The 22,885-nt window shown below is 36.4% G+C and overlaps 1 protein-coding gene and 1 non-coding gene across 2 annotated transcripts in view; one reads left to right on the plus strand and one right to left on the minus strand.

Moving 5' to 3' along the window:
- Positions 1–2,428, plus strand: part of LOC140246741 (uncharacterized) — a 49,143-nt gene extending 46,715 nt beyond the window's left edge. Inside the window, exons 16-17 of the mRNA XM_072326080.1 lie at positions 876–1,049; positions 2,369–2,428. Of these exons, the coding sequence (XP_072182181.1) occupies positions 876–1,049; positions 2,369–2,428 (234 nt within the window). The remainder of the gene's footprint in view (positions 1–875; positions 1,050–2,368) is intronic.
- A 4,517-nt stretch (positions 2,429–6,945) lies between these two features.
- Positions 6,946–7,017, minus strand: Trnac-aca (transfer RNA cysteine (anticodon ACA)). The gene has a single exon. It is a non-coding gene; the product is annotated as a tRNA-Cys (tRNA).
- Positions 7,018–22,885: the final 15,868 nt, after the last annotated feature.

The following is a 22,885-nucleotide window of genomic DNA, read 5'->3' on the forward strand; positions in this document are numbered from 1 at the left end:
ATAACATTTCCAAAAAAAGTATATGATAATTTTGATATAAACAAAGTACAATGTGACTTTGCATATCCAAATATTAAACGAACTGTAAATGTCAACTACACGATTAACTCTTTTTTTTTTCTATTTTTTTTTCGTATCACTTTCTCTCTTGAATGTTTCCACGCCCATCTTCCTCTCAAGCAAATCTGTGTACCATTGACCCATACAGTGAAACAAGACCACAAATGCAGTTGTATTTGACCCTACGTTTAAGCCGTTAATCAGATTTCGTCAATGACCAGTTACCGAGAAATGATCCTAGCTACTGTAATTGGTAACGCAATGTATGAGACTCATGTGTACTTAAAGGGGATGGCTAGTAACCGATCAGTGTGAATCAGTAGGAATGCTTGAGGATGATTGCTCCAATCCTTGTGGGATTCATTTAAGAGTACATTATATATCTACTGTTGTGTGAAAATTATTTGCTTCAGAACGGTCTCATATTCAAGTAATGTGTAGATTAATGCCCGTTACTGACCAGGCACGCTAATCTGGAAATATTAAACTGCATGATACTTGAATATGAGACCATTCTGAAGCAAATAATTTTCACACAACAATAGATATATAATGTACTCTTATAAATGAATCCCACAAGGATTGGAAAAATCATCCTCCAGCATGCCCACTGATTCCCACTGATCAGTTACTAGCCATCCCCTTTAATTCTGATCAGTCATGATCGTTCTTTATGCGGTATATTGGGATTAAAGTTCTCATTGTTTATCTGTGCTTAACACATGGAAAACCATCTACGAACAGGGCAAACTAGATTAAATGGTCTCCCTAGGCTTTGAGTTGTGCATTATATTTTTTGTTGATTTTGTTTTCAGATTCTGGAGCTTTCCTTGGAGATTCACACGGTTTGGACCCCAAAGCCTGCAGCAGCAATAAACTTAGCCGAATTTCTGTGTCGTATGCCCCAAGTTGAACGCGCAAATCTTCAATGTGATAATCTGCCTGTGGAATTCCACAAGACAATTGCTTCAGAGGCCACAAGCAGAAAGGTAACTTTTCGTTGAAAAAAAGAAAGAAATAGGATGATGGATACAAGTACAAAATTACACATGGCAATTGTATATGATATCTGTCTCCCCTGGCAAAAAGGGTATATAATTCTTACTGCTTTACAGAGCTGTGTTTGATTATATAATCAGTATTGTATAAAACAACCTCGCTGTTTCTCAATGAGTTACATGATCAAACTCCCTACAGCAGGATAAAGTTTATCGAAATGACAAATAGCAATAGCTTCGTTTTAGCTTTTTTTTTGTTGTAAAAAGGAGTAATGGTATGCATTCGCCTAATGTTGCAATTCAACATAATATATTCAGAAAATACGAATCTATAAATCATTCAAGGTATTTTTATATCTATTGAAACATGTCTGATATAATGCATATATAATTATATATTATTATAAAAGGTGATGAAAATATCATTCTGTTATCATCAATTTTTCGAAAACTGTAGATCAGATAACAGTGTCATTGATAAGAGTAATAGTTGAATGGTGTTCAATTTATTTGGCGGTTACTTGAAAATGAAAGCAATAATCAGTGTAATAAAATCAATGAATAATTTCAGTTAGGTTCCGGATTTTGGACATATTTTAATCTTCTGTACAAACCTTGAACTTTACACAGGAACAAAAGATGAGTGCGGAAGAATGTGCTTAAATTGACCCTTAACAATGGACCTGAGTACCACCTTTTCATAGTTCTGCTGGTCTCTTGCTCCGAGGCACATGATTGCTATATCATGATGGATTGACCTGGTGACTTCCCGTCTAAATTCACTGTAAATGATAAGATAATAAATCGTCAATGATAAAAATGAGCTACATTTTATTCCAGCTAACGATCATTTTCAAATATTGTCTCACATATCACTAAATTTGGGGTATTAATAAGCATAATGGCATTACACTGCTAATGCCTGAGGATGAATAAAGACTAGCTGTGATGTTGGAATTTCTCAGTAATTGATATTACAGCATTCAAAACCTGACCATTGTCTTGGTGTTAGCCACACACTTCCATACACACCAGTTGACCGCTGTGTAAAGTAAAAGTTTAGTACAGAGAGTTGGAAAAATCTGAAATCTAAATTAAACATTAATCTTGGATAGAATAAACCTGTTGTCAATTTTAGGTTACCTCCCACAAAATTGTACACTATTCAGCTACCGCTTATATCAATATCAGTATTATCTTATACATAGTTTTTGAACTACTGAGAATCAAAAGATGGAAATGCTTTTTGAAACACCTTGTTCCTGCAAATACTTGTATGTGTCCTTTTGTTCATCTTGCACATGTCACAGCTGAATGTCATCAACGTCAACGGAGTGGCAGTAAAAGATCTGATTGATCAGAGATGGTAAAGGAGGCACAGCACAGGTATAATTACGTTATCTTAACAATGATAACACACTTTAAATGGATCCATTTATGTGATAGTATGCATTATGGTCAGTTTTATCATCTAGTCATATGGCCGTGTATGGCCGCGGGCGTGTATATTTTTCCGTCTATCTCTGTTTGTCGAGTCTGCCTGTCTCCCTGTGATACGTCAATACTATGACACTGTTTATTTTTACGCTGTTTAAGGAAACCCTCTCTTCGCTGAAGACAGTGAGTGTCACAGTATGTAGCGCAAGTTGCCAAATTTAAATCTTGTCACATTAATAGGTATTGAGGAAAAATTTCTCCTGAGAGTATCAGGGTGCGTGTATCCGATGCATCTTCATTTGGAGATGAGTTGTTACTCCGTATTGCTCGTAAACCTTATGACCTGAAAACCTGCTCCTTTATTTTAGTTTTATCATCATGTTGTTGCTCTTGTAAGTTATATCACTCTGTCCAAGGTCTTTTCACTCTCCAACACAGAGACGCTGAATGTAAGCGAACGTAAGAAATAGTCCACTTTTCTTGGCAAGAAATTCACCAGCTCCGGACAAACCTGAAATAACTGAGATCGGAGTATGCTGGGAGAGGACATCGATATCTTGATAGGAGCTGGGGTCCGCGTCATGAAGTCATCATGTAAAAGTATTCACATAAGTCTCAGAATGACAAAAATTGATCAAATGTAGCTATATGAGAGACTTTCAAGGAGAAGTAAATCCATTTCATGAAGTCTCTCATAAGTGTGTCTTATATGAACAAAAAGTCTCTCGGACTCAGGAAGGGCAGGCGGACACACACCAGGAAGTGGAGAAAGAGAAACACCCAGTAATTACATCAGAGGAGTCAAAAGACATTCGAAGAGAGAGAGAGAAAAAAAAAAACCCTAATACGTAACGGACTACACCCTAGCGACTCTCGCAGAGCATCAACGAGTTGGAATAGTGATCTGAGAACTCCTAGCGATTTCCACGATTGTTTTGTTGATCTTTGACCTGGCTGTTATTCCTTTATCTGTAATTATTGTGTGCAAATATTCAAAACTTGTCATGTTTGCTTTACTCCTTTCTCTATCAGTCTGCAATGATCTTTGTCTTGGGTTAAGAAAACAAGCACGGCCTACAAATATCTCACACGTATGATGGAGAGAGAGAGAGAGAGAGAGAGATATGTATATAGAGGGAGAGAGAGAGAAAAAAGAGATTCTAACAGCTGAGTACCACACCAGTACAACCAGCTTGCCTGTTCGTTAGTACATGTATCGAAATAATTTCAGACTTAAAAGGCATTTTGGTTGGATTAAGAATATTAGAATATTATTTTATTGTAAAAAAAAATGTGATTTATGAGATCATTTCGCCTCTTACTTTTATCTTAAATCAGTCTTAATCTAGTGGTAAAGTACCTGACAAATTGAAAGTTAGGTCTGAGTTCTTATTTTTTAGAAGAAGGGCGAAAAGACCTTGTTCATTATTGTCATCCTATTTCTTTTATACTTACTTTTCTAAGATGCTTGAAATACTCGTGCATATACGTACCCTCAGTTTTGTTCTTAAACATGTTAAAGCAAAAATATTTACGGATTCTCATTTTGAAAATTGATTAAGGTTCGTGTAATCATGAGGCTTTTTTTATATGGTAAATGATAGGAATCTCCGAAGGTTAATCGAAAAGTTTGTTACCTGGAAGATGAAAATCAGGTTCGTTCATTCAAATGTGGAGAAACAAATTAACATCCAAAGCCTCCAGATTTAAAAATCTCATTATAATCGTTTTCATCTTAACGAATATTAGGCCCATTTCACCTTTAGAAAAACGGACCTTAAGAATAGTGAACCTTAATATCTAATTTCGGATTAAACCTTTTTTTTTTTTTAATAAAGAACCTCCTGAATTAATTACGAACCTTGTTTGTGTGTGTGTGTGTGTGTGTTTTTTTTTTTCATTTTCGGAATAACAAACCATTGGAATAATGAATCCAGGAAATAACGGGCATTCGGAGTAACGAATCTTTGGGAGAGCGAACGTATCATTGTGCGACCTTAAACCTATGACTAAATCATCACTTTTTAAATATGTGTTTTCAAAGTAAGCACAAAAGCAGCTTGACGATCTGTCTGTCTCTTAAATGGAAAATTAATTTAAAAATATGAGACAGAATTGCAAATTAACATTGCTTTTCATTGATGAGTATAAAAAACACCATGTCATGATAAACGCAGGATTTGCGTGTTTTCATCAGACAATAATTATATACTGCATTATTTTTGTTCGCTTATGACGAAATTTCGATGAATAAAAAAATGAACAAAAGAACTCCTCCAGAGTACTTCGGTATCACGGGAGTGCACTGGCAATTCTTTTCTCTCTGTGTTGGAGCTCGATCCTTCTCCATTTCTTCTCATTTTCATTCAACTGTTTCCTTGTTCTCTGAAAATTTTACGTTTTCATGACACATGCCCATTTCAGACTTCTTCCGTCATTTCTTCCTTTCCGTTTTAATATATTCTGAATGTGACTGCGTAGCACTTTTCGGATTTGTTTTGTTTGTTTTTTTCTTTATGGTCGCAGCATGTTGAAACTACTTAGGGAATGAGAGAAAAATCGTTGTGAAGAGAAAAATAAGCATGTATAAAGACATAGAATATATGACAATTACAGCGAACGTCCGTGATGGAAACCAAAACTGGATTTGTTTTTTGTTTCAGACGGCAGCTACATACACGGGGAGCATCTGTCACTAAAAAGTGGCACTGTTCCTCTCTCTTCTACTATGTAATACATGAAATTGTATTGTACCAACGAACATCCGTGAGCAAAACGTTTTTCTTTTGTTATTGCTGGTAAATTAAATGCTGAACGTTATTCACTTTTGGGTAAGTAACATTAACTTATTGTACAATGATATAATTGTGATTATCAGAAATTTTCTTTCTCGGACCGAACGTCCATGAGCGAAATTTTCAGAACCTATAACAGTGCAAATTGTCTCCAAATCCTCATTAGAAAGACATTTAAATGCACAGAAATTACAGATGACGCAAAATTCCAGTTTCCTATAACTTGGTTTTCAGTGTTTAGCTGTATTCTTATAATAACATGGAATACAAGCGTAAAATTGCAAACAAATTTTGAGCTGTTTGTTCATCATGATCACATACCGCCATAAAAATTCTGAAACTACTGCTCTAAGCTCATTGTTTACTTTGTAAAACTTTAATTTTCGTTATTTGAGCTTAAATTTTTAAAGAATAAAGGACACTTTCGAAACAACTTATCCCTATTGGTTGGATTGTTCACGTCACGTCACGGACGTTCGGTGAAATTGCCACGGACGTTCGTTCTAGTACTAGGGTCATGTTCCAGAGCGGATAGCTATTTTCAATTAAAATTATTAGAATTGTGACACCCTTTCAACATGTATGTTGCTCAGAGAGGGAGTAGGAGGTGGATTTTCAGAGAAAATATACATTATTTGCTCGGTTTTCGGTCAATCGTATAGTCCAAAAATTGCAGACGAGCCCCACTCCGCTCCAAACATGGCATGCAGGTCCTCGGCTAGAGAGCCAGAGGTAAAATGTACATGCTCCATCAAAGCAAGATGGTGCCCCACTCGATAACGATTTAATCATCGCGGACGTTCTTTTTTTTTCACGGAGGTTCGTGTAAAAATGTAATTTCGGTTCGCATTTGAAGAGGGATAAGCAGAAACTCAAAACATTCATAACATCATGTGGCTTGATCTTAGTTGATTACGACTCAGAACAATATCGCCAATAACGTTCAATGGGCTATGATCTTTATTAGTAAATAGCGGACGCACGTCCGTGACGAAAACTGTTTTTTGTAGAGTAGTGAGATCAGGTATGTCATAGAGACCCCTTTTCATTTCTTGATAACCCTTTGCACACTCTTCACTTTCAAGTCTGAGAACTTTTGAATGACACTACTGCTTTGAAAGTTGGCATTAATTATGGACAGAATGTGGTAATAGAACATGCTTAATTTCAATTTAATCTGATAATCCCTTCATTGTTGTTACTCCAGCGGTTTACATCCTGTTTTTTGTCCCATTCATTGCACAGCTAGCACGGTTTGGTAAAAGATTAAGCGCTTGAATAGACAGATAGACCCTGTACTTCAGAGCCTCTTTTCTCGGTTCGCACTTTCCCAGAGTGAGCGCTTTCTTTCCAATATTTAGATAGGTTTAGAGAGTCCATTAGAATTGAGTTATATATCATATTAAAGCTTAGAGTCTGCTCTTTTAGAATCTGTAATTAACTAAAAATCTTTGGCGACCTTTTGTGTGTTTTGTGGTGCAGGGTCACATATATACATTATATAATATATATATATATATATATATATATATATATATATATATATATATATATATATATATATATATAAGGAAGGAGAAATCGGTGCTAAGCTTTGACATCATTATTCCTCTTACTGTTCCTCCTTTTCGGAAATGCGCAAGAGTTGAAAAATTGGTCTCCACCGGGAATCGAACCCGGGTCTTTGGCATTGTACGCCAACGCCTTAACCGCTCGGCCACGGAAACGTCATAGCGGTTCAGGCAGACCCAAGCTGGAATACCCGACGGACCAACCTTTTAACTCTTTATCCGCATGTTCCTTTTTGGGGCAGAGAGTTATGAATAAAACCCAGAAGCTTGTCTTAGCTGGATCTTCTAATGAGATTCACGTAGCGGCGAATTGGGATGATGTTTTGCGAAGTGTTTTGTAGCGGTGACTTCTTTCGCAAAACATTATCCAGCTGAGGCAGGCGGCTGGTTGTTATTCATAACTCTCTACACAAAGTACACAAATCTAAGCACTACCTACTGCATAATTTCAATATGATTTTTTTTGTTTGTTTTATGATATGCTCATTCAACCATGAATTGACCTACATTGTTTGAAGAAGTTGTTAGCTTTCCAAAACATAACTTCCATGTGTTTGAACAAATCGTCGCTGTCACCACGAACTGGCATTTTAGTGAAAAATGGTTGGATTTCACGTTTTCGAGATTTTCTCATTTTTCGATACTACTCTAGACCCTTTACATTCCTGCTAATTTTGGAGACTCATATTTCAATGGTTACGTAATTATGACGTACACATGAAACGACATTTAGTTAAATCCGCGGATTCAGATATCACAAAAGAGACACTTTGCAACGCGCGCTGAAATGTCTCTTTGTGAAAACTAACTTCGTAACTAAATCCACTGATCAAGATATCACAAAAGAGACACTTTGCAACGCGCACTAAAATGCCTCTTTAGTCCAGGCTAGACGGCACCTAAAATTGTTTCTTTTTTATGTATACAATGTTTTTTAATGTTTTTTTTTTTTTTGTCAATTCGGGTGCTGATTCCAAATCTGATTGATGCCACTCGCGAAACCTTGAGCATTTTCGGCAAAATGCAAAATGCAAAATAGCCGCCAAATATGCTAATTTTGCCGTGATAATCACAATAATATGCATTCTATGACCAATTATTCCACTAAACTTCGTACAGTCACACTGTATGTCCCTAGAGTTACTCCATCTGCATTTGCAAGAGAATTTCCATTGCATAGGGTTCATTTAGTATTTAAAGCTCATTTTCAATTCAAAATGGCCGCCATTCCTATGCTCATGTACAATATGAATGGCAAAAAATATGCATGGAAGTATAAACAAATTTACGGTATTTCCAGTCCCGTACCTACGCTGCTATAATGTGTTGTGTGTGCAATAGAAATATATTGGGTGCCACTTACAATAAAGACGGCCTACATGTATTGTTATTCTTTTAAATTCTAAAATTCAAAATGGTCGCCACTCTTATTCTCCTGTATAAGATGTATAGCAAAAATATATGTGGAAATAGAAAACCAATTTGCTGGGTTTTTTTTTTTCTGACATGCAGCTACATCGTTTATTAAAATTTAGTGCTGATCATATATCTGAAGAATGTTCTGAACAAAAAACTATTCTTTTGTAATGCAAAAGTCCTAATTTAGCAAATAGATTAGGATTCTTGCTAGGAATTGAAGACCTGAATATAAGAACGACCCAAGTCCAATTTTTGGCCAAATTCAGTTTGACATAGCAAATTGTAGCTTATGCATGGACTCATCTTGTGTATATTTGATAAATCCTAATTACCCCCGGAAGTACCTGAAATGAATGAGTATGAATGTAAGAATGAAGGACTTGGGTCATTCTTACATTCATATCATAGCGCTTTCTCTCATCCTTCTCTCATCTCTACAGCAGAATATCATGTATAATTATGATTCAAATAACGACCCAAGTCCATCACACAAAATGGCCTCTCCACAATAATGTAAATGTTAATTGTCATAATAGTATAATATGTTCTAATTTGTATATACAATGTTACCTTCCCATCACAGTTGAATAGAATATTATTGGACAAATAAAAAAGATATGATTTTTTTTGAAGTTTACTCGAAATGGTCTTCCATGGACTTGGGTCTTTCTTATATTCAGATACTCAGTTATGAATGGAGTTTTGAGCATTTAATATTCATAAGCCTTACGATGTTTAACACAATTTCATATCTTTTATTTTGTTTCAACAAAGACATTGAAAGAAAAAAAGTGCACTTAACATCACGCAAAATATCAATACCATCATTATCTACATGCAGGTTGAATATAAAAATGTCATACTTACACAATATATTAAGATGCTGAGATGCATGGTATTTATCAAATAATGTTAAAAATGGAGGGGAAGCTAGAAAGCAAAGCTTCTAGTATGCATTCCCCTAAAACCATTATTAATAAGGTACAGAAAATCCTATACAGTAATGCAGAGATACATGGCTGCTGACAAAAACACATTGGACATTATATGACAAAACTAGAAACCCTTTACGATGTAGCTTTTTTCAGCAAGGAGTATGGGGGGGGGGGGTCCTGAGGCGAGTTTGAAATGGATCATAACCTCCATCACTGCGATATGATATAATTTAGGAGTACCGCCTTGATATTATCGAGCAAACTTGATTTTCTTCTTGAATTAAAACAACAACAAAAACTGGTGAAGGCATAAACGAAACTGTCCTAACGCAATACCGTACAAACTATTCATTAGTATTCATTATTCATTATAGTATACTGGCCTGGAGGAATTGTTTCAAAATACGCCTGGAGTCTATCTTCAGAATACAAAAACGAGCTATAAGGATTATCAATTGTACCAATTATTTAGCACCGACAAGCCCACTGTTCAAAAGTAATAACCTCTTAAAGATGTTTTTATATATATTCTTACTCCCTTGGGATATTTATGTACCAGTTAACTAAATTGCCTTATGCTTTCACTCCCATATTTGTAAAAAATAAAGTTATACATTCCTACCCTACAAGACAGGAAAATTCATTTCACTTTTCTCCCGTGAGAACCGCAAACAATAGTATATACATACAGGTCCGACATTCTGGAATAGCCTTGACTCCGACATTACTGAATCGTTGTCACTGAATTGTTTTAAACGTAAACTAAAAAAAAAATCCCTTGTGTAGGCTTATATCTAATAACAAAACATGCAATTTTATTTGAACTCCCTCTTCTTTATCAGAATCGTTTTTTATTATGTATTCCAGGTTTGCTTTTCGTTCTTTTTACTGAGTCATTTATGTCAAAGCTATTCCTGAATTAATGAATCATTATGTATCATGTGCATTTTTGCCCATTCTTACATTTACGTAACTGTGTTGCTCGGGTGACAAGGAGTCTTGTAAACGTAACTCAGGTGGCTACTTTGTATTTCGCTATGCTTTCGTATATTTTATTCCTTTCTCTTGCTCTTTTTGCTCTCTTATCTTTTACGTCCCTTTCCTTCCTTTCATAGTTTTCGTTACTAGATTGTTTAAGAAGACCAACGCTTTCATCTATACAGGGACCTATACATTACAAGCTTTGCTTTTTAGTAGGTCCCCACATTTCATATTTGTTAAAATTGTCTTCTCTTGTATTCTTTGTAATCACGAAGCTATGTTCAATCTTATGTTCAATCGATCGTATCATGCTTGATGTTTTGAGATGTGGAACAATAAAATCAAATCAAATCAAATCAATTAAACATCGACCACAAAGCAATGTGAGGTACCTTTTTCAATTCTCTCTCAGTTCTCAGGTGTTGATTTATATACTTTGCCATCATGAGGTCATTCATTCTTTTCTTAAAACTAAAACTGTCCTTTTTATTGTCTTCAAAGATCTCTTTAATTTGATGTTTGGCAGCAGGCGACATCAGCCCCAAATTTGCAGGATTCTCAGACAAAAGATGCATAAATATCAGTCCTGCAATTGCCTTAATTGCAACCACATCTGATGATGTTCAGCACTTCCTCAGGGGTCAGAGGGTAATCATTTGCCATAGAAACAGGATGAAGACATGAAAATTTGCTTTACCACCCGTTGAAGCCCTTTGGCTTTGTTGCCAGGCCAGAGACAGTATTGTAGGTAACTTGGGTGGTATCAGAGATGGCATCAGACCAGCATCTGCACCACCAGTTTGGGGGGTCAAAGCTTTCAAGTGATGGGAGGGAAATCTAGTTTGGCTTGTGGGATTTCAGAGGTATTGATGAGAATGAGGCAGCACCTTACAGATCTCAAAGGCTCCCTTGACATCATTTATGCAGATACATTCACTCCGAGAAAACTGGCGGTAAAATCCATATACCTCGAGAACAGTGAAGCCTTTCACCTATGTTAGTTGTTACCAGAATTGTAAATCTTGTATACCTTTAACCACCATGATGTAGAGTACCCCTCTCCTTCTTTCTTCCTCTCCTTTTTTTCTTTCTTTCTCTCTCCTTCTCTCATTTCCCTATCTATGAATCAATTGAATGCGTATAATACATTTTTATTGTATGATGTTTATGTACATTATGTGCACCTTGTCCATACTGGACGTCTCAGTCAAGCTTTTCATAGCTTATGACGATCCACACAAAATGTTTGATAACATGTTTCATGTACAAACTATGTAGGCCCTACATATTTGTGAATAATGTATGTATATGCATTTTGTGAATAAATCAAATCAAATCAAATCAAATCAAATCAAATTATGGCTGCATTTAGGCAACAATGTCAGCATGCCTATTGTCAGATAGCTCTGTGGATGGTTGCTGGTAAGGTTGGACTTTGGATCTTCTGTATTAGGAGTGCTCAAGCAAGTCCCCATGTCTTCACCTTGTCTCTATGGCAAGATCACCCAGTGACCCCTAAGTACCTTGTAAGGCAATTGCATGATTGCAGGGGTTGCGATCGCGAGGGCTGGGCAGCAGCAGATCACCCTATAGAGGTGGAGGCAAACGGGTGTAAAACAAGGCCCTTGACTAAAATGGACCTATCCCATTGCATAGCCATCATGAATCACCTGCATTGTATTAATATTGGTTCTATTCCATGATTTCAGAATTCATCACAAAAGGAAAGGTGTGAGCAAAGTACTCATCTCCAGACACAAAAATGTGTCAATTTTACAGTGGCAAGCACAGAATTAAATTTACCTGATGTTGTTTTGTGCATTTTGAGTGAAAATAGGTGCCTACTTATGAGGTCAAATCTGTTTCAGTGGGAGTAACTAGGCGCTTCTAACAGTTGTGTGGGGTGAGACAGACTTTTCTCCTGATGGAAGTAGCAATGCTCCTGACAACGACTCACTCTTCCATTCAAAAAGCTGAACAATTAAGTATTAATATATCCATTTTATTTCATAATAATCGTGATGTGAGCTCAGCATGAAACATTTCCCAATTCTATGTGCCGGAGTCTAGGGAGTGTGTAACAGCTGATATGCTGTTTATAGTCGTAAGAACATTTTTTACTATATTTTTGTAGTCTCTCAAATTTGTTAGATGTGTAGCTTTAGTGTGCTTTCACTGTCCCTGGTGCTGTGTAAATATGGAGCCCCGAAACTTTACTTCAAAAAGTTTGTTAGGTGCTTCAAGAAGTGAAAGCAACGAATTTCATCATACTTCTGCAGGATATGGTTGTTGGAGTTTGATGAAACCTCATGGGGATGGTTTGTAGATATGGAGATAGTTATCCGTAAATTCCATTTGATATAGTGATAGCATCCGATTAATACGGTTTCAGAAACTGATCTTTTTTTCCTTTTTAACAACTTGGTACAGCTAACCAATCACATTCATCTCTTTAATCAAATCTTATTAATATTCAGCAATAAAGCGAACATATGCTTTTGAATTCTTTTAATGAAATACTAGAGCCAGTGTTATGAAATAAAACCAATTTGGATGTTGATGAAAATTTCATATTTTTTTTTCAATAATTTGCATACTTGTTTACCTTTGGAATGATGATCAGCATTCTCATTATGGTTGTATTGTACCAGAAGAGTGTTTCGATCACATGTAAATGTGTTACACATTTCTTTATTGTGTCCAGGCCCGACCCAAATTTGTTTTTATTTTTCAGACCATTTTTGACCATTTTTGACCATTTTTGGTGCCTTGACTCCTCCCCCAAACCTTTCTGGTTTGTTTGTTTTTGTTTTGTTTTGCTTTTTTTTTTCATAGTATGACGCGTGGGGTGGGGGGATGGTGAGCGCCCGAAGATCACCGAAAAATCACGTTTTTTTGTTGTATGTTACTCGAGATGGCTGAATATGTCATTCTGTATATTAGCTGTGTGAGCTTCTGTGGGTGTGTATGTGTGTTGTGTGTGTGTGGGGGGGGGGTTGTGAGTGTGTGTGTTTGTCTGTGTGTACCCATAATGTCTGTGTACACCCTGTGTTATAATGTGAGAATGCGCATTGTATTATGTCTCTTTGTCAAAACTTCGGACTGTGTAGTGAAGTTTTCACAAAATGACATTTTTGTTTGGGAGCCCATATTGGCGTACTGAGAACTGATATTTCAGCACGATTCACATCTATAGAAAGTTTGTGTGCTGTTTATTCTCATTCATTAATAGTGAAATATTTTCAATAAGTTCAAGTATAGAAATATGAACAAACAAACGATTGCCCGATTTCTTATGATTTGTGCTGGATACTCCATTGACAATGCGTACACAACACTGAATATGTCACTTCGTGGTGACTGCGCACAGCGGGAAAACGATTTCTTTCGTCACCACGAACTGACATTAATGTGATGCGCTCCGTCGGAATGAGTCAAAAGTCGCAAAAAATGAAATCGTAGTTATGCCTATATGTGAATTCTACAGACTCTAAGCTTTAAACTGATACATAATACAACTCATTTCGACATCCCTATAGATCATTAAAACGAATATTAACTACGCTTATGATGTCAGTCCATTTTCTAAATAACGGAGAAAATCGCTCTCAAAGTTCAGGCTATGTTCAAGCTCACGACCTGTTTCTTTCACGGGACGAAACAATACAACAGTCCTGCTTAGCGACGGCGTTTACGCTCCATCGCACGCGCTACCATATAAGGCGTTAGCTTGGGTGTGTAAGTTAATTAACCAGGTCTATCATTAACGATTCTGACCAATACGGCAGCCCGAATGTAAACTTCGGTGCGTTTGTGTCCGTGCCGCTGCCGCCGCATGAATGAGTCGGTACGCGTTGTGTGTCGGCTGCGTTGTAGTTTGCCGCAAGTTTTGAACTCACAAACAATAGGAAACAGTAGAAAGAAAAAAAAGCACGCAATGCGTATTACGAGAAGCGTCTTTTAGTGAGGGCGTTGATCGCTTCCATTCTCCTCCCATGTTGTTGTCAATGGAAACGGTTAGCAAGTACCAATAGCTAAATAGAACCTGTGAACCCATTGTAGGCGGGAGTTCAAAAGACAGCATCGGTAGAGAAAATCAATGAAGTTAATTAACGATAGTCGTCTTTTGAGAGATCGTGTTCTTTGCATGTATTAAAAACCCTCAAATTATGCACATGGTCGTAATGTTGCAGAGCATCAAAGACTGCTTTCGCGTCTGTTCTGCTGCAGCTGTATACAGTCGTAACATTCTGAATTCCCGCCATATTAGGCACATTCCTTTATAGACGTTGCGTCCACAGTAATTATCGCTTATCACACTTGCCAATGCTGCACACACTATACGTATCAGAAGCAAAGGTTGTTGTAGACCTGAAAGCTTCACGTTGGGTTTATATGATTGTATCATAAATATACTTCTTATTCTCGGTCATTTTTGTAATACCATAGCATATAAAGAACCATTATATCAACTTGTGGCTTAAGCTTAATGTTTTTTTTTACATCACATTTACAGTTACAATCTTTCTGCATTTGAGATAGATAATTATAGTGACAGATATTCGGAATTAATACTTAGGCCTTCCTCATTTCGTTTTGTATTCACAAACCTTACTAAAATAAAAATGATTGCTTGATTACTTTCGGGTAAAGGAACCGCCGGAAAAGGAACCGCATTTGATTTTCTTGTTAACGAACCTAAGCTTATAGCAAATCATATTTCATTGTGTGATTAACGAACCTTCAGAACAATCAATTGTATTACCCCCCTCCCCCCAAAAAAAGCATTTCAATGTCATGCGTTGTCAATAGTGATAAAAAGCCCTTTTTATTTCGTAGTGTGTCTCAGTACTCTTGTGTTTATTTTTAAGGATGTGTCTCTCTTTATGATTGCGATTGATGTTCAACTATTTCTTTCCCGCAAGCTAGAAAAGGAAGAAGCTAAAATTGAGGCAAGGAGACGAGTTTCCTTCCATGAGATACAATCATTAAGACATACATTTATTCCCAAAAGTTGTGTGATTGCTTATGCGCTAAAGAATTATGTCCATTACATGTATCAGGCACTATACAAAACGTTTGAAATGTGCTGAAAGTCGAACTTCGATTTTTTTTTCTATATCCATTTCAAGCGTGGATAGACTAGAAATTAGTTTGTCTATACTGGCAGGAGACATTATTTTTCCAGTACATACACCGCATTTAAACAGTCGCCCTATTTTCGTGGTCAGAATCAGATCATGGACACGTGATATATTATAAAAATGAAAATACAAAACAACGAATATGTCATATGTACAAACATTATGAATTTATACTTACCTGTAATATTCTGCATAAAAAACAAGCACGCCAATTAAATAATTTAATAGAATTGATAGAACACACTGTACACAGCGATATCATGCATGGCAGATCCACCGATCAAATCAAGTTCAATTGGTGAGAAAGCTAAATGAAGTTAAAAAGTTGACTTCTTTACGTTTCTCTTTCAATTTATGAAAACAGAATTACGTTGTACATCTATCGAAGCGGATTGTCTCTGTTGCGAACGATCGTCATACATGTATATAGCATTGTTAGTCTTCTGAGCAAATCCGAAACCCTAAATACTTTAATTTTTGCTTGATAATGTAATAACCCTTATAACTTTATAAAGGACTCGCAAATTCAAAGTTTCAAACCGTATACTAAAACATTACATTGTATACACGATGTATTTTAATGCGTTGTGCGTTAGCATGTTAATAGCATCAATCTGCCTTTTATTTTCCGTACGTAAAGCGCACAGAAACGTAACCAAACGCTACCAAATACAGTGAAATGCATTGTACGGCGTGGTATTATCATTACAAGTATATCCCATTCCTTTTTACTTTTATTTGCTTGAAGCAGTAGTCAAATCATGTGTCATTTTCGTAACGACATCACTTAGGAATTAGAATGTATGAAGATAATCGTTACTTAAATATTTTGCGCTAATAGCATTTACATTTTCCAACTGTTATTGACAGGATTATGTTACTGTGATGGTTGCGATTACGAATGTTGGTTATGAATTCAAAAGACTGGTTCATTAATCGAACTATAAAGGTAATAGCCGTTTTGAAAGTAGTTCGGTACAAGTTCAAAACGCAATCGAAGTCATCGTCATAGGGGGAACTTATAGCTCTAGGAAACTTGTTTAGGCCAGTAAAGATTGCCGTATGCAATCTTTGTAGAAAGTTTGGACTTAGGCCATCTTTTGAGTATTTTGAGAAATTATATAAAGAACTATTTGTTTTGATTATGTCAAGAATTAGTTTGAACTATGAGAATAAAAAGGCGCGGTTACCTTAACAATGTCGTAGTGCAATTAGACATGATGGGTAAAGTGAATTCATGACTTGTTGACGTATCCTTACTGAATTGTTGATCACTTCAGTAAACCATCAGTTAAGTCTTGTAGATGATACCTCTGTAATCGTAGTCAAAATTCTTTTGAGCGATGAGACGAAAACCAACAAACAAAATGCCATGTATCATCGCTCAAGTTTCCAACATTTGGCGGCACCCGACCAACAATAAGTGCCGAATCAAATGGAACATTATATTGTGGGATAGCAGACTGTGTTACGATTTTTAAATATTGCGAGCAATTGTTTAAAAAAAAAGAGGAAATGAGGCAAAGTTCAAGAAATTCGAAAAAGCATGTAAATGCAGGCGATCATGTTTAATAGTCAAAGTAAGAGATTACAATCGGCCATGCGGATGTATAATATGATTGCCTTATTTACATGTCTGATTTTTGTAAACTATGTTTTATTCAAATTTAAGTTCCCTTCCCTCCTTGATAAAAAGTTGTGTTGGGTTTTCGCTAAAGGCATTTATTAGGAAACGCTATAAAAAACGACAACAAATGCCTACTATACATCAAGAGATGACCTATACATACATGAAACACAAAAATTCTGTACGTTCTGATATAATGCAACTGCTTGTTTGTTTGTTTGTTTGTTTTGAATTACCATGGTCTTTGTCGGGGTAAAGATGAAGAAAAATAGTAGAGTGTATCACTCTCAAATCCGGATTATTGCGATAAGTGTGTATTCCCGCCCTTTCTATACAGGTAAACGATTTAAGCTTGGTACGCTTTTATAAAAGCCTGGTGTCACGCAGAAGAACTGATTCCGCGATCGCTTTTAACCTTTCATAAAATTCACGTTTTAAAATAGTAACGATAGCTTGTAAGAGATGAAGTAAGTTAGCGTCCCTGACTGTGGTTCTGAACACAAAAGGGGACGGAAAAAATCTTTTACAAATTAGCAGACATAACGCCGATCCTCCAACACTGTTGCTTCATTACAGTATGTCACTGATTCTGCTATCAATGGCGAAGAAATATTACTGGTTGCGTGATTATCCACCCCTTGATAGCAGGAAGTTTACCTTTCATTGTTCAAGGCTTCGTTGATGCGGGGTTTACTCGGATAAAAGGCGTGAACAGTGTCGCCCGAGTTCTTTCATTCGAATTCCTCACAATACACAATTCAATAGGCATTAGCGCTGCTACTTCGCAAAGCTGTTAGCCAAATTCTTTGCAGACTTGACCTCTCACATGTCAGCTACACATGATACACGACAAACAACTACCATTACAAACATTCTGATTAAAAAAAAAAATGAAGAAGCACACTTTTGAGTAGCGACACAGCTTTCTGTCACTTTCTCAGATAGGTCTTACTTCTGAAAAATACACAGATGACAAGAGTCAGAATATCCTCCAAAGGGAACACGAGCTATTTGGGCATAATAATAATGTTTGTCTTCCGATTTCTCTCCATGCCGTCACGGCCAAAACCATCATAAGTAAATAGGGCAATAATTTTTATTAACCAGGGAAATAATATTACGCATTACATACATTTGGCTAATTATCACACGAATTGTCGACTTTATAAAAACGAGAATAATTGACAACTTAGGCCCTACTATATCTCCAAAGATGAACTTTAAACAGCAAGTCACATACCAGGGAACGAAAGTTATAATCATTTGAATGAATTCATTAATGAGGCCAATAACCGTTGTAAAAGTACATACACGCATCATTAGAGAGGTTTCAAGTTCGATATGTGATCATTTTAGCTCATTGATAAAGTATCATAAATTTTGCGTGATCGTCATTGGAATAAAATTTTTCAGCGCCATTTGTGCGTCACATCAATCACCACTTCATGAAATGTGGTGAATGTATCAAACGCAACTCGCTGGTCATGCAATTGATAGCCTTGGTCAGCTCACTGTTATTGCGTAATTCTAAAGCCCTCGCCGCCGCCGATGCACGCGCCATGCTTTGTTTTGTCGTCAATGGGGTCAAGAGCAATGCTTCATTAGCATACGCCCTAGCAACGGAGGCGGAGTCTCGATCGGGCGAGAACAATAGGTGCGAAACGCAACGCAAAGGCGAGCGTTCGAAAAAATTGTAACCGAAAAAAATGGTCTCAGAAAAACTGTGATTTGGGACACTTGTACTCATTTTTACACGCTGAAATCTTCTGTACAAATAGATAAAACATCAAGGAATCAAAATCCGTCATAAAAAAATTTCGACCCGAGCAGTGCTTCCCCTTCATTTTCGGCTCATTACGGGAAAACTCCCCGTGCGACTTATGACTCATTTTGTTGGAGCGTCACAAAGATGATTGATCAACAAAGAATACTCCAATAGAAAGCCTGAGTCATGTAGATTGACTACATATCAAATTCAGTGTAATCTTATTCCATTAACGCATTCAAACATAAAGTTTAAAAACATGAAAACTTTAAACGCGATTTACTCGAAATCAACTTTCGTGCGCTAGAGCGCTAAAATGCCAGTTCGTGGTGACAGCGACGAAATGTACCATGGGAAACATGTCAAAACTCCCATTTTGGCTACTCTTACCACGTGATCAATCAACCGTGAAATTTTGCTCACAAAAGCACATAAATTATGCATTGCATGCATTCTTATGCTGAACAATTGAAATTTGTTCCAATATCTTTGAATCAAAGTTACAAAATACGGCTTGAGAACTTCAAAAAGTGACTATTTTACCTTCAAAGCGTGCTCACTGAAGCGTGACGCTGCGTATACACTGAATTCCACGTGATAGGTAGCGTGGAAGACTGCTACTTGCCCCTGTGTTTAGATTTCCTCAAAACTTCCTAAGCGATTTGTTTTAGGGGGAAACTTACTTTTTGTTTTGTGTTTATAAACTATGTATATATATATATGGGTGAGAATTTTGAACGATGTACAATTGCCAATTTTCGCACCTTATGACATTCTTTCCCTTCGAGCACGCCAGGATGATCTAAGAAACCAGATTTTTTTTTTCATGTCATCTCAAAGATTGGTAAATTTCCTTTCACGAAATGTATGGTTTGGTTAACTTTTGCCTGACATTTTTCATTTGACAAGGACTTAAAGCGTACAAATACGGTAAAAACGCTATTTTCACAATAATTTTTGTTTTTCAAACTAATCATGTGCCTTTTTTATGGTGCGTGGCATCTAATATCTGACCATGTTCTGGATCTGACATATCATGGGTATGTACCACAAAATTATAAGAACTTTATGAGCACGTATAAGATTACAGAGAGCAATTGAAATATCAAAGCCCTAAACAGACGATAGTCCGTGATGCTTTTATTTCTATCGCTGCTGCAAATTCTACTTTGTTGTCCCAACTGTAATGTATACGAAAATTTGGTGTTCCACCTAGTGAACATATCCTGCAAAAATTGTACGTCTGCTGGCTGTACATGGGACGTAACATTCTTTTATGCAAAATTATACTCAGTCTTAGTCACGGACGTGCTTCCGCTATTTTCTAATAAAGATCATAGCCCATTAAACGTTATTGGCGATATTGTTCTGAGTCATAATCAACTAAGATCTAGCCACACGATAATATGTTTGATTTGGGTTTCTGTCCATCCTTTGTCAAATAGGAACCGAAATTATATTTTTAGACAAACCTCCAAGAAAAAAAGAACGTCCGTGATGATTAAAACGTTTTCGAGTGGGACACCATCTTGCTTTGATGGTGAAGGTAAATTTTACCTTTGGCTCTCTAGCCGAGGAGCTGCATGTCATTTTTCGAGCGGACTAAGGCTCGTCCGCAGTTTTTGGACCATGCAATTCACCGAAAACCTAGCAAATGATTAATATTTTCTCTGAAAATTCATCTCCTGATCCCCCTCTGAGCAATACATATGTTGTAAGGATGTCAAATTTCTTATAATTTGCAATGACAATACATTTTCAAATTTTTGAAAGAGTTAGGACGGCTAGGTACTCTCTGGCGATTAGTTATCCGTCCTGGAACATGACCCTAGTAGTAGAACGAACGTCCGTGACAATTCCAGCGAACGTCCGTGACGTATGCAATCCCACCGATAGGGATAACTTGTCCCGAAAGTGTCCTGTATTCTTTAAAACTTTTGGCTCCAATAGCGACGAATAAACTTTTAGAAAGTAAACAATGAGTCTAGAGCAGTAGATTCAGAATTTTTAAGGCGTTATGTGATCATGGTGACCAAACAGTTGAAAATTTACTCACAATTTTACGCTTGTTTTCCCTCTAATTATACAAAAACATCTTAACACTGAAAACAACGTTATAGGAAAATGGAATTTTGCGTAATCTGTAATTTCTGTGCATTTAAATTTCTTTCTTACGAGGTTCTGGAGACAATTTGTACTGTTACAGGTTTTGAAAGTTTCGCTCACGGACATTGTGTCCGAGAAACGAAATTTCTGATAATTACAAATATATCACTGCACGTTAAGTTAATGTTACTTGAAGATATTACCAAATCACCGAGTCGCTCATACCCAAAAGTGAATAACGTTCAGCACTCAATTTACCTGTAATAACAAACGGAAAACGTTTCGGTCAAAGATGTTCGTTGGTAGAATAAGTCAACGGATTACATAGTAGGAGAAAGAAGAACAGTGCCACTTTTTAGTGACAGATGCTCCAAGTGTTTATCTTTTGAGTATGGTAGTTGCCGTCTCAAACAGAACACATCCAGTTTTGGTCTCCATGACGGACGTTCGCTGTAATTGTCGTGATATTAAATGCCTTAATTCATTCCTATTTTTCTCTTCACAACGATTTCTCTCTCATTTCCTGAGTAGCCTGAACATGCTGTGACCAAACAGAAAGCAAAAACAAAACGAAACAAAACAAGACAAAACAAATCCGAAAAGTGCTACGCAATCACATTCGGGATAATGACGGAAGAAGTCTGTAATGGGCATGTGTTGAAGAAGAAACGAAAAAGTTTCAAAAGGACATGGAAGCAGTTGAATGAAAATGAGAAGAAACAGAGAAGGGATCGACCTCCAAAACACAGAGAAAAGAGTTGCGAGTGCACTCCCGTTATACTAAATCCTCTGGAGAAGTCTTTTTTTTTTTTTGTTTATTTTTATATTCATCGAAATGCCGTCACAAGCGAACAGAAATAATGCAGTATATAATTATTGTCTGATGAAAACACGGAAATCCTCCGCTTATCATTACATGGTGTTTTTTTTATACTCTTTAATGAAAAGCAATGTTAATTTGTCATTCTTTCCGAGATTTTTTTTTTTCATTTTGCATTTAAGAGACAGAGAGATCGTCAATTTGTTTGTGCTTTTGTGCTTACTTTGAAAACACATGCTAAAAAAGTAATGATTAAGAATAGGTTTAAGGTTGCACTTTGATACGTTCGCTCTTCCAAAAATTCGTTACTCCGAATATCCAAAGGTTTGTTATTCCGAAAATGAAAAAAACAATCGTTGTTAATTCAGGAGGTTTCTTATTAAAAACGTTCTTATTCCGAAAGTTTGCTAGTCCGAAAATTGATATTAAGGTTAATTATTTCTATGTCCGTTCTTCTAAAAGTGGAATGGGCCTGATATTCGTTTAGGTGAAAACGGTTATCATGAGGTTTTGACATTTGGAATATTTGGTTGTTAACTTGTTTCTCCACATTTGGATAAGCGAACCTGATTTTTCATGTTCCAATTGATAAACCTTTCGATTAACCTTCGGAGATTCCTATCATTTACCGAATAAAAAAGCTTCATGATTATACGAACTCTATCAATTTTCGGATTGACAAACTGTATGAATAACGAGCCTCCGAAATGACGCGCTACAAAATGTTTGTTATAACAAACCATATTGTATAATATCGAAGTCACAAACATCCATCCAAGTTATATGGACTTATTGTGTCTTGTTATGGCGAAACTACGTCGTATCGAACCTAATAATAATTTCTGACTAATATAATAACACAAATTCTCCTCGTTTACAGTGTGTAACACAAGGTGCAAACGCAAAGGGATTTCTTCGTAACATATTTGTTTGCCCTCCCCAGCTAAACTTCGAATTTTTATAACGGAGCTCATTTCTTTTGTTTTTCTATGTAAATTCTTTGTCACATTTAGCTGTGACCATGTTAGTTATAAGCAAATTTCGTATTATAGACTTTAGATAACAAATTTAGGACCTGAATCTTTACTTCGCGATAACGAAATTTTGATGAATATATTCGTTCTCAAGGATGGACTAAGTCACTGAAATTATGCGTACGTTTGTACGTTCATTTACGAGAGATGGAAAAATTGTTTTCTTTGATTGCTCAGTATGAGAAGATAAACA

This window comes from Diadema setosum, chromosome 3 (genome assembly GCF_964275005.1).
Source record: "Diadema setosum chromosome 3, eeDiaSeto1, whole genome shotgun sequence".
Classification (NCBI taxonomy): domain Eukaryota; kingdom Metazoa; phylum Echinodermata; class Echinoidea; order Diadematoida; family Diadematidae; genus Diadema; species Diadema setosum.